At 38.0% G+C, this 12,046-nt stretch overlaps 1 protein-coding gene across 2 annotated transcripts in view; it reads right to left on the reverse strand.

The window, feature by feature from the left end:
* Positions 1-1,007: 1,007 nt before the first annotated feature.
* LOC308346176 (uncharacterized protein) overlaps positions 1,008-12,046 on the reverse strand; it is a 36,862-nt gene continuing 25,823 nt past the window's right edge. The window contains exons 6-9 of one of the 2 annotated variants that reach the window (XM_080808851.1): positions 10,171-10,341; positions 5,499-5,605; positions 2,956-3,046; positions 1,008-1,371 (exon numbers count right to left, since the gene is read on the reverse strand). In XM_080808851.1, coding sequence (XP_080664977.1) covers positions 1,255-1,371; positions 2,956-3,046; positions 5,499-5,605; positions 10,171-10,341 — 486 coding nt within the window. In that variant the 3' untranslated portion in view covers positions 1,008-1,254. The remainder of the gene's footprint in view (positions 1,372-2,955; positions 3,047-5,498; positions 5,606-10,170; positions 10,342-12,046) is intronic. The other variant, XM_080808852.1, reaches the window with a different exon arrangement.

Below are 12,046 nucleotides of genomic sequence, written 5' to 3' on the forward strand. Positions count from 1 at the left end.
AAAAATCTTGCAAAACAAAACAAAACTTCCAAAAACAGATTTCCAGAGGCTCAGTTGGTTGGGCCTTTGCCTTTTTTTTTTTTTTTTTAAATTTTATTTATTTGACAGAGAGATCACAAGTAGGCAGAGAGGCAGGCAGAGAGAGAGGAGGAACCAGGCTCCCTGCTGAGCAGAGAGCCCGATGTGGGGCTTGATCCCAGGACCCGGGGATGACGACCTGAGCCAAAGGCAGAGGCCTTAACCCACTGAGCCACCCAGGCGCCCCTGGCCTTTGCCTCTTGTTTTCAGCTCAGGTCCTGATCTCAGGTTTGTGAGATCAAACCCCATGTGGGGCTCTGCACTCCGTGGGAGTCTACCTGAGATTCTCTCTCTCTTTGCCTCTGCCTCTCCCCACTACTCTCTAATTAAAAAACAAAGAAACAAACAAACAAAAAACCCAAAACACAGATTTCCAAAAAGTTCCGCAATTCTGAAATGTAGGTTAGTTTAGTTTAAAAAAGTAATATAAATATAATATTAAATATGAGATTACTAGAACCAGTTAAGTGTTCTTTTGATGTTCCACTATATTCCTTAAAAAAAAAAAAAAAACTTTGCTTTTCCTGATTTCAAAAGAAATACATTCATTACAGAAAAAAATGGAAAATAAAGAAAAACATGGAAAAGGAAAAAAAATTACAGTAATTAATTGCTCCACCTAGATATAAATCTCTATTTATATTTTGGAGGCTATCTTTCTAGTTTTGGTTTTTCCTAGCAACGGCAATTATTTTCTTATTTTAGTCCTTGTGCTGGCCTCCTTACATAAAGTTGCGTACAAGGAATGTTACAGAACAGAGATCTAATAAATGGGATATAAAGTAACTTACCTCCCTTCTACCCTTTTCTTATGATAGAAACACCTTCTAATCTTTTTTGTCATATCTGGAATTGGTATACAGAGTCAGTGACTAAAGAAACACGTATTTGTTTTTAGCAAGATAAAAGAAACAGGAAAACCAAAAATATTCAGATAAATATTTTAATTAAATTATCACAGAAATCAAAGTTGTATATGGACCCAACTATGTGTCTATACACAACTATGTGTGTGTATATATACCCATAAGACTATTTACAAATATGTAAACATACATATAAAGTCTAGAAAGGAATATATAGAAATATGTATTATAGTATCAGGGTGATGTTTCTTTTTTATTACTTTGTAATATACTCAACAAACCACTACATTGAGGTAGGACTATTTTGACGTTAGAGAATCTTATACAAATGAATTTGTTCAAGAGCTTCTCTGTCAATATGCTTTTCTGGGTATACATTGTAGTTCAATGGTACCTCTTCAACCCAGGAAGATAACTGTATATTAATCTGGAAGGAAAAAAAGATGATAAACATACATTAAAAAATGCAGAATGATCCTGTTCTTTGGAATTTCAAGAAATCATGATGAACTAAGTCATTGAAGATGACAGATTTTTTTTTTTTTACAACAAGTAGGACTAAGTTTACATGGTGTCACATGAACAATTCTTTGTTGTACTACATGGTAGGTCTGTGGAGTCAGCATTTAATTTACTTTGATTTTGGAATTTGAAAGAATAAAGAAAATACAGAATAGAGTAATTGTTTTAACATAATTAGTTTAATAATTATCATTAGGTTTAAACAATAAAAGTCTAAAACAACAATGAGAATACACAGAGAACAGAGCAAACTGTTCATACATACACAGTGATGGTGTTAAGGGGTTGCATTAGAGGGGCTAATCTCCCTCTAGAAGCTTCATCAGGCCCTTCCCTTACATTGCCTGCTCTCTCCTTGGCAGGGAGCCTGCTTCCTCCTCTCTCTCCCTCTCTGCCTGCCTCTCTGCCTACTTGTGATCTCTGTCTGTCAAATAAATAAGTAAAATCTTTTAAAAAGAAAAGAGTCAGCTGCTTAACCGACTGAGCCACCCAGGTGCCCCTTGGAGACCATATATTTTAAAAGACATATTTTTATAAGCATGAGAAGTATGGTAGGATTATACCACACATGAGATGGGTCTCTCCTGGATAAGACTTAAGTGGAGGGGATGGGGAGATTAACATCTTTTCTTTATATATCTCAAGATTATTTTCCTTGTTATTACAAATATGAATTACTTTTATAATTTGGGTGATTAACAAAAATTTCTTAAGAAAGTATTACTGATGGTTCAGTTTTTTGTTTTTTTTTTAAGATTTTATTTATTTATCTGATAGAGACAGAGAGAGCAAGAGAGGGAACATAAGCAGGGGGAATGGGAGAGGGAGAAGCAGGCTTCCCTCCGAGCACGGAGCCCAGTGCAGGGCTCGATCCCAGGACTCTGGGATCATGACCTGAGCCGAAGGCAGATCCTTAACCGACTGACCCACCCAGAAATTCCTGTTTCTTTTGTTATAAAGGGAAAGTTATGATGTGGGTGTTCTAAGCCTCTTGCAAACATTTAGTACCATTTGCTAACCTAAAACTGTAAGACGCCAGTTGGAAAAACTGGTTGGAGAAGCAAAGGACTCTATATCAAGATAGGAATTACAATTTCAGAGCTCTTGGGGCCAGTGACCAAACCACAAACCAGTTCTTAGGCTATAAGTTACTACTCTTCTTTCTATCATCTGTTACTATATTCAGACAGAACATCTCTAGGATATAGTAATAGCTATCAGAAGAAAGTAGGAGAAAAGTTTTGACAATAAAAATGCTGGGATAGGGGGTCCTGGGTGGCTCAGTCACTTAAGCGTCTGTCTTCAGCTCAAGTCATGATCCCAGGGTCCTGGGATCGAGCCCCGCATCAGGATCCCTGCTCAGTGGGGTCTGCTTCTCCCTCTCCCACTGCCCCCATGCCTCTCCCCATCACTCTTGCGTGTGTGCACTCTCTCTCTAATAAATAAATAAAATCTTAAAAGAAAAATTCTGGGAAAGAGGTTTACATACCTGAAGGCCTGAGAGAGAATCTTCAAGACTTGGTACTGTTACTAATAATGATCCTTGTTTCCTTACATTATGGCTGATATATTCCCAGGCTCTGCAACATATTAAAAATTAATATTTTATGTTTTACCAGACACTGAACACTTTTTAAAAAAAGGAAGATCACAAGAGAAAATGCAGCACAGGCAATACCCAGAGATCCAGATGGGCAAAATGTTTGCCTGCAAGAAATAGGATTGTAGCAACATATCGGATATTGACAAGTTCTTCAGTTTCTGAAGGGGGTGTTGGCAAAATTGTGATGTTACAACACTGAAGAGATTCAACAAGTTATTTTTGTTACTATGAGGTACTGTTAAGGCCAAAACTCAGTTTTCAGAACCAATACACAAGTTAAAGCTGGATCAGCAGTTAAAACCCCTTAACTCTTTTGATTTTTTTTGGTGGAGAGAGAGAGAGAGAGGGAGAGAGAGAGAGAGAGAGCGAGCGAGCATGGTAGGGGAGAGAATCCCAAGCAGGCTCAAAGCCCAGTGCACAGACCAACATGGAGCTTGATCTCACGACCCTGAGATCATGACCTGAGCTGAAGCCAACAGTCAGAAGCTTAACCGACTGAGCCACCCAGGTGCTCCTTAAACTCTTGATAAAGTGTGTCAAAACTGGTTCTGTGGAAGGGAGAAGGGCTAAGAGGTAGAGATGGGGAAGAGTAGTGGAGAAAGGCCACAGAAACCAGAAGCCAAGCAAAGACTAACAATAGAGCATGATATGTAGATTACATCTTTTAAAATAACACCAAGAGTAAAATTGTACTTTATTCCATTGTCCAAAAAAAATTTTTTTTAAGATTTTATTTATTATGTATTTGACAGAAATCACAAGTAGGAAGAGAAGCAGGCAGAGAGAGGAGGAAGCAGGCTCCCTGCTGAGCAGAGAGTCTGATGCAGGGTTCGATCCCAGGACCCTGGGATCATGACCTGAGCCAAAGGCAGAGGTTCTAACCCAGTGAGCCACCCAGGTGCCCCTTGAACTAGTTTCTTTTTAAAATATTTAAGCTGTTAATTTCATGGTGACCTTAACCTACTAGTAATGGATATGGAGTGTGTGTGTATATGTGTGAGACAGAGAGTTGGGGGCAGGGGAGAACATAGAAGGTAAAAGGGTGGCAGGATAAAGAGGGTTTTGCCATTCAGGATTTCACTCTGTATTAACTATTTATGGTCTATAATTATATATCTTTTTATTTCTCTGCAGTATAAACCTTACTGATGCACTAGTCCAAACATTTGTGTAATTCCATTTTGTACATATGAAAAGGAGTTTTCCTGCATCTAGAGTACACATGTGTCATTACGTTTAAAAAAAAAAAAGTCAGCAATCCTAACTAGCTAGAAAATCAATGTCTCAGACTATGGACCACAGGAATTTTCTAATTAGAGGGACTGACTGATCCTGAGCATCAAACTGTGGCAGAGAAGTAAAAAAGAGATCACATATATGCTAACTTTTCTATTCCCTGAAAAGAAATAGTGGAATAGTTTTAGGAACCTACGATTACCACCTTAAAAATACTTTTAAAGTTTGACAACTAATCACTATTTTGGTTAATATTCTTTTATCTTCTATCACTTATAGAAATTAATTCCCATCATTTTGTGATAGGATAGCATATGACATGTTTTTTCAAAAAAACTAAAATGGAGGGGCGCCTGGGTGGCTCAGTGGGTTAAAGCCTCTGGCTTCAGCTCAGGTCATGATCCCAGGGTCCTAGGATCGAGCCCCGCATCGGGTTCTCTGCTCAGCAGGGAGCCTGCTTCTCCCTCTCTCTCTGCCTGCCTCTCTGCCTACTTGTGATCTCTGTCTGTCAAATAAATAAATAAAATCTTAAAAAAAAAAAAACCAAAAAAAACCTAAAATGGAGACAGAAAAGAGTAAGTATAAATGCCTATCAAGAATGGTTATCTTAGGGCGCCTGGGTGGCTCAGTGGGTTGAGCCGCTGCCTACGGCTCAGGTCATGATCTCAGGGTCCTGGGATCGAGTCCCGCATCGGGCTCTCTGCTCAGCAGGGAGCCTGCTTCCCTCTCTCTCTCTGCCTGCCTCTCTGCCTACTTGTGATCTCTCTCTGTCAAATAAATAAATAAAATCTTAAAAAAAAAAAAAAAGAATGTTTATCTTATTGCATCCCTGATTGCTAAGCAAATGCTTGGGTCATGATATCATTTAATATGTGACCCCCATTAGATGTAATATTTTACAAAGTTAGACAAAATTTATTTTTGTTTTATGCATAATACATTTCCTTATTAACATAATCTTGTTGAAGTTGTTTTAAAAAAGTTAAATATGAAAATATTTCTACTTTACCAATCCCTTTTTTAAAAACAAAGATATTTAGTAATCTCTATACCTGTAATGTGGGACTTGTACTCACGACCCCAAGATCAAGTCACGTGCTTTACCAACTGAGCCAGCCTGGCACCCCACTAATTCCTTTTCATACTTTGCTGAACATATTTTAACAGCTTTTTTGCTTGAATAAATAACATACCTGGCCTGTTCTGCCTCATCAAGAAAATATTCGAAGACATTATTCATGATAATAACATCAGCATTTTGCAGAAGTGAACCCTGGGTACGGATGTCCGCATGAAGCACCTAAAGAAGAGTGAGTTCACTTGAGAAAACAAAGATAACCACAGAAGATATAGCTATGGGTTCAATGATATGAGGCAACATGAGAAGTTAACCTTAATTACAATGGGAGAAAGAACAGTCTATTTAATAGTATCACCTGTGGGAAATACTTAGTATCTAATTAAAAACCATAAACTTGTGAAAATTTGTTTTAGATTTATGTACATAGTCATATAATTATAGTCTTTCGATCCCCAGTTTGGAGCTTTTCCACTATGACTATATGATTAATTGTAAGAGACAAAGGCCCTAGGTTCAAACTCCAGCTCTATCATCAACTGAGTCTGTACACTTAGGCAGTCGGTGTCTCATAAGTAAAATGGAATAGTGTCTGTCCTGATTCACAGAATCCAATGGGATCACATAAAACCTATAAAAGTAATTTATATATTATAAAATGTTAATACAATATGTTTATTGGCTTTGTCTGACTTTTCGTCTAAAATTTATTTGATTTATTTATCCAAAGAAGCAAATAAAACAATTTACTTAAAAATTATATGCTTCACACCCAAAACAATAAAATACCTAGGAATAAACTTAACCAAAGAGGTGAAAGACCTGTACTCTCAAAAGTATAAAACACTGATGAAAGAAACTGAAGATGACACAAAGAAATGGAAAGACATCTCATGCTCATGGACTGGAATAACAGATATTGTAACAAAGTCTACACTACCCAAACCAATGTACAGATTTAATGCAATCCCTATCAAAACACCAACTGCATTTTTCATAGAACTAGAAAAAGCCAATCCTAAAATTTGTATGGAACCACAGAAGATCCAAATTGACGAAGTAATCTTAAAAAAGAAAAACAAAACTGGAGGCATCACAATTTCAGATTTCAAGTTAGATTACAAAGCTGTAGTCATCAAAGCAGTATGGTACTGGCATAAAAACAGATCCACGGATCAGTGGAATAGAACGGAAAACTAAGAAATAAGCCCACAATTATACAGTCTTTTGTCAATTAATCTTTGACAAAAGAGGCAAGAATACGCAACAGGAAAAAGACAGTCTCTTTAACAAATAGCTCTGGGAAAACTGATCAGCCACAAGCAAAAAAATGAAACTGGACCACTTTCTCACATGATGAATGGAAATAAACTCAAAAGGGAGTCAAGACCTAAATATGAGACCTGAAACCGTTAAAATCCTAGAAGAGATAGCAGACAATAATTTCTCTCACATTGGCCACAACAACATCTTTCTAAATAGGTTCCCTGAAGCAAGGGAAACAAAAGCAAAAGTAAACTATGGGGGCTATATAAAAATAAAAAGCTTCTGCACAGCAAAGGCAACAATCAACCCCACTAAAAGAAAACCTCCTGAATGAGAGATGCTATCTGCAAATGACCTATGTGATGAAGGGCTGGTATCCAAAATATATAAAGAACTTGCACAACTCAACACCAAAACCCCAAATAATCCAGGGGCGCCTGGGTGGCTCAGTGGGTTGAAGCCTCTGCCTTCAGCTCAGGTCATGATCCCAGAGTCCTGGGATCGAGCCCCGCATCGGGCTCTCTGCTCAGCGGGGAGCCTGCTTCCTCCTCGCACTCTGCCTGCCTCTCTGCCTGCCTCTCTGCCTACTTGTGATCTCTGTCTGTCAAATAAATAAAAATAAAATCTTAAAAAAAACAACAAAAAAACCCCCCAAATAATCCAATTTAAAAATGGGCAGAAGACATGAACAGACATTCCTCTGAACAAGACACACAGTCAACAGACACATGAGAAGATGATCAACATCACTCATCATCAGGGAAATGCAAATCAAGACTACAATGAGGTATCATTTCACACCGGTGAGAATGGCTAAAAACAAAATCATAGGAAACAAGTGTTGATGGGGATGTAGAGAAAAAGGAACCCTCTTGAATTGCTGGTGGGAATGCAAACTGGTGCAGCCGCTATAGAACACAGTATGGAGGTTCCTCAAAAAGCTAAAAACAGAATGACCCTATATCCAGCAATTGCACTACTGGGTATTTATCCCACAAATACGAAAAACACTAATTGAAAGGGATAGATGCACCCCTGTATTTACTGAAGCATTATTTACAATAGCCAAATTATGGAAGCAGCCCAAGGGTCCTTCAACAAATGAATGAATATAGATGTGGTACATCCATCTATCTATCTATCTATCTATCTATCTATCTATCTATCCATCCATCCAGGGATATTCAGCCATAAAAAAGAATGACATCTTGCCATTTGCAATGACATGGATAGAGCTAGAGTGTATAATGCTAAGTGAAATAAACCAATCAGAGAAAGACAAACACCATATGATTTCACTCATATTTATTTATGAGTGGAATTTAAGAAACAAAACAAGCAAAGGAGAGAAATATAAAAAAAGTAGAGACAAACCAAGAAACAGACTCTTGGCTGTAGAGAACAAACTGATGGTTACCAGAGGGGAGGTGGGTGGGGGAGTGGGTGAAACAGATGATGGGGATGAAAGAGTGCACTTATGATTAGCTCGAGTCATGTGCAGAACTGCTGATTCACTGTATTGTACAACTGAAATATAACACTATATGTCAACTACGTAGGAATTAACACAAAAAACAGTAACAAAAAATTAAAACTATATACCTCAAAAAAATTAACTTGACCACAATCAACAAGTCTTACAGAGCAGAAGCAACGTAACAAGAGAAAACATCTATTTTCTCAAGTGCAAAACAAACCACTTTTATTTTAAAAGGAAGAGAAAAAGTTTATTTTGTATTAGAGGATTTCTTTGGTCTTACAAATAAACAGTTGTGGGGTCTGATTCTTAACATATTTTATTCTCTTTTTTAAGTAGGAAAAATACTAAGATAATTTACATTAAGTGGGCCTCTAATTTCTGAAACACACATTTAACATGTTCCTGAACACACAGAAAATAATCACTTTAATAAACTTTCTAAACATGCTGTTGAGATATGAAATAGGCATGCAAATTAACCTACTGATATACCAGTTTCCTCTTTTTCTTTCCCATCTCTGTTCACTCTCCCACACCTCACCCCACAGATATGGTAAAAAAAAAGAATAAATTATTAAATTAAATTAATTATGGCAACCAAGAGAGGTCCCATGGAAACCCCCCAGAATGGCTCTTGACAAACTGGAATGCTAATTATGCAAAGGCTGCATGATAACCAAAACCAATTCAACCAATTTTTTTTTTCAGATTTATTTACTTACTTATTTGGCAGACAGAGAGAGAGAGAGATTACAAGCAGGGGGAGCAGCAGAGGGAGAGGGAGAAGCAGGCTCCCCACTGAGCAGGGAGCCTGATGTGGGACTCGATTCCAGGATCCTGGGATCATGACCTGAGGCGAAGGCAGACACTTAACTGACTGAGCCACCCAGGTGCCCCTAACCAATTTCTAATGGGTACCTCCTATATACAAGATACTCTGGAGGGTGACACACCATGAGGAATGAGATACAATACCTACACTCAAATACGTTATATTCTAGTAACGGGATGAAACAGCTATGCTGGTAATTTTAAGTGCCATCAAAGGAATAAGTGAGATATGAATAAAGAATAAACAAAACAATGAATAAAGAAAAATAAAGAAATAATTTAAGTCAATGGGTCTTTCATGTAAAGATAGCGTGTAAGACACATGGCATGTATGCTTATACTTTCCTGAAACCCCATTATAATAACAGTATAGGGTTTTTAGAAAAGAAGGTATATACCTACAAGGATGGGGGGAATGGGAAAGGAAATAACAGAGATAAAATTTTGTAAGTTAGGGAAAAAAGAGGAACTAATAAGGAATTTAGGAGACCAGAAAAATCTGATTTTTAAGCTAGATAGATAGAAAGCTAAGACCCAGACTTGACTTATACTACAGAATCTCAAAAAGGCTCACAATTGATGGCACCAGCTATTTCTGGGTGAAGGAGTAGGGAGAAATGCTAAAAATAAGGTGATTGGGTTGAAAGTCAGTTTTAGAAGTACCCAGACTCCTATAGGACTTTCTTATACCTAAGCAAAAGAACAGAGGTTTATTCTCCGGGAAGGATAAAACAAAGGTGTCTGGGTCAGGGGAAGGCAGGTCTAGTTGAAAAAAAGGCTAATGTCCTGAAAACAAGGGCAGTAAGGCAGACAGGATAGTGTAAATCCGTTACGTTTCACTTCCTCTCCTCTACCCCTCCATCTGCAGGATGTTGTTGGCCACTCAGTAAGGAGCCTGGAAAGGTTTTCTCTGGGCAATCAGACCAGCCCAAGAGGAAAGATCTTAATATACTTCATCAGATACTCGCCAACTAATTAACCAGCCAAGCAAAATCACTCAACAGTGAAGCCCCCAATGCTCAGAATCCCCACTTCAGTGCTGAGAACTTCAACCAGCTTTTTTGTTTCTCACTCTTAAGTTTGAATGGACAGCCAAGGATCTCTAGACTTCTGAGGAAAGTCCTATTAAAGAAGACCAAACAGGAACAAAAATAAAACAAAAAGCAGAGCCCGAGACTTAAGGCTACCTAGATTTCAAGATAAAAATAACCTGTATTGGGACGCCTGGGTGGCTCAGTTGGTTAAGCAGCTGCCTTCGGCTCAGGTCATGATCCCGGCGTCCTGGGATCGAGTCCCACATCGGGCTCCTTGCTGGGCAGGGAGCCTGCTTCTCCCTCTGCCTCCGTCTTCCAGTGCTTGCTCTCTCTCTCTCTCTCTCTCTCTGACAAATAAATAAATAAAATCTATAAAATAAAAAACAACCTGTATTTATATAAATTTATTTAAATTTAAAAATATTATAAATTTAAAAATAAACTAAAAAAAAAAAAACCAAAACAAAACAAACAAATAAACCCTAGAATTCCTTTCCATTGATCTTAGGGCCTCTTAAAAACAACAACGGTCTTTACCATCCAGGAAGGAAACTGTAAAGGTTGCCAATGAAATGGTATACAAACAGCTTTCTATCATTGGGTTACTAACAGCCACGGAAGCTGCAGAAGTATGTGGGGTGGGAACTCATCCACATAAGCTCTGTTGAAAAGCTAGGGGTAAAAAATCTTTTAATGTGTAAATAAATGAGTTTAACATACCTTTATCATCTTCTTTAAAAAAATAAAATAAAAATAAGGTACTTGGATTTCCATTTATTTATTAATTAAAATATTTATTTATTTTAGAGTGAGACAACATGCACAGTGCGGGCGGGGGGTGGGGTACAGAGCGAGAAGGAGAATCGCAAGCAGACTTTCTGCTGAGTGCCGAGCCCACGCAGGGACCATCCGACAACCCTAATATTGTGACCTGAGCCGAATCGAGAGTCGGACACTCAACCAACAATGCCACCCTGGGACCCCTCGACTCTCCATTTATAAACTAGGATTCTTAAGAGGCCAATTTTTAAATCTTAACTTTCAATTAAATCAACATTCCTGTTATGTGATTCGTATTATGCAAGAACAATGTGTTTCTGTTCACTAAATTGGGATGGTGAGAAAAATGCATGAATTTATTACTGGATGAGAAATCTGCTTTAATCATTTGTCTATTTCTAAGATGAGAGAGAGACAAAAAGAGGGGAAAAAAAGGAAGTTTGGAAGGAGGAAAAAAAACATTTCCTTCAATAATAAAGGGGAGGACTAGATCCTTAATTTTACCGAGATGTCTTTCAACACCTTAACACAAGAGAGCCTTAGGGGCTCCCTATCTCCCCGCATTGCCATTAGAAGTGTAGGATCATCGTGAAAGGATAAGAATTACTGCATTAACCAAAAAACTTCCTTTTCCCTTTCTGGTTATTTTTGTCCTTACATATAGAGAAAGAGCTAAGTTCTGTTATGGCCCAACCCAGGCCGTCACTCCACCTGAACTGCCATTCTGTGGCATCCACAGCTCCTTCTGGAAACTTAAGAAAAAGAAGATAAAGTACTCAGAGTATTACTTAACCTTTTTGCTTACTTTCAACAGAGAGTTTCATTAAGTACACTTTTGACTTACATCTAGAGATTAAAAAATGATGCTACCCAAACTATACTATAGAGGAGATGAAGGAAATTAAGAAAAATTCTATTTTCTTTCTTTTTTTTTTTTTTTAAAGATTTTATTTATTTATTTGACAGATCACAAGTAGAGAGGCAGGTAGAGAGAGAGGAGGAAGCAGGCTCCCTGCTGAGCAGAGAGCCTGATGCGGGGCTCGATCCCAGGACCCTGGGATCATGACCTGAGCCGAAGGCAGAGGCTTTAACCCACTGAGCCACTCAGGCGCCCCTTTTTTTTTTTTTTTTTTAAAGATTTTATTTATTTATTTGACAGATCACAAGTAGAGAGGCAGGTAGAGAGAGAGGAGGAAGCAGAAAAATTCTATTTTCTAATGAAACTGGGGAGGAAGAGAAATAGGAGTGGAAGGTAATTATAATTAAATTCAC

This window comes from Martes martes (genome assembly GCF_963455335.1).
Source record: "Martes martes genome assembly, chromosome: 7".
NCBI classification, from domain to species: Eukaryota; Metazoa; Chordata; class Mammalia; order Carnivora; family Mustelidae; genus Martes; species Martes martes.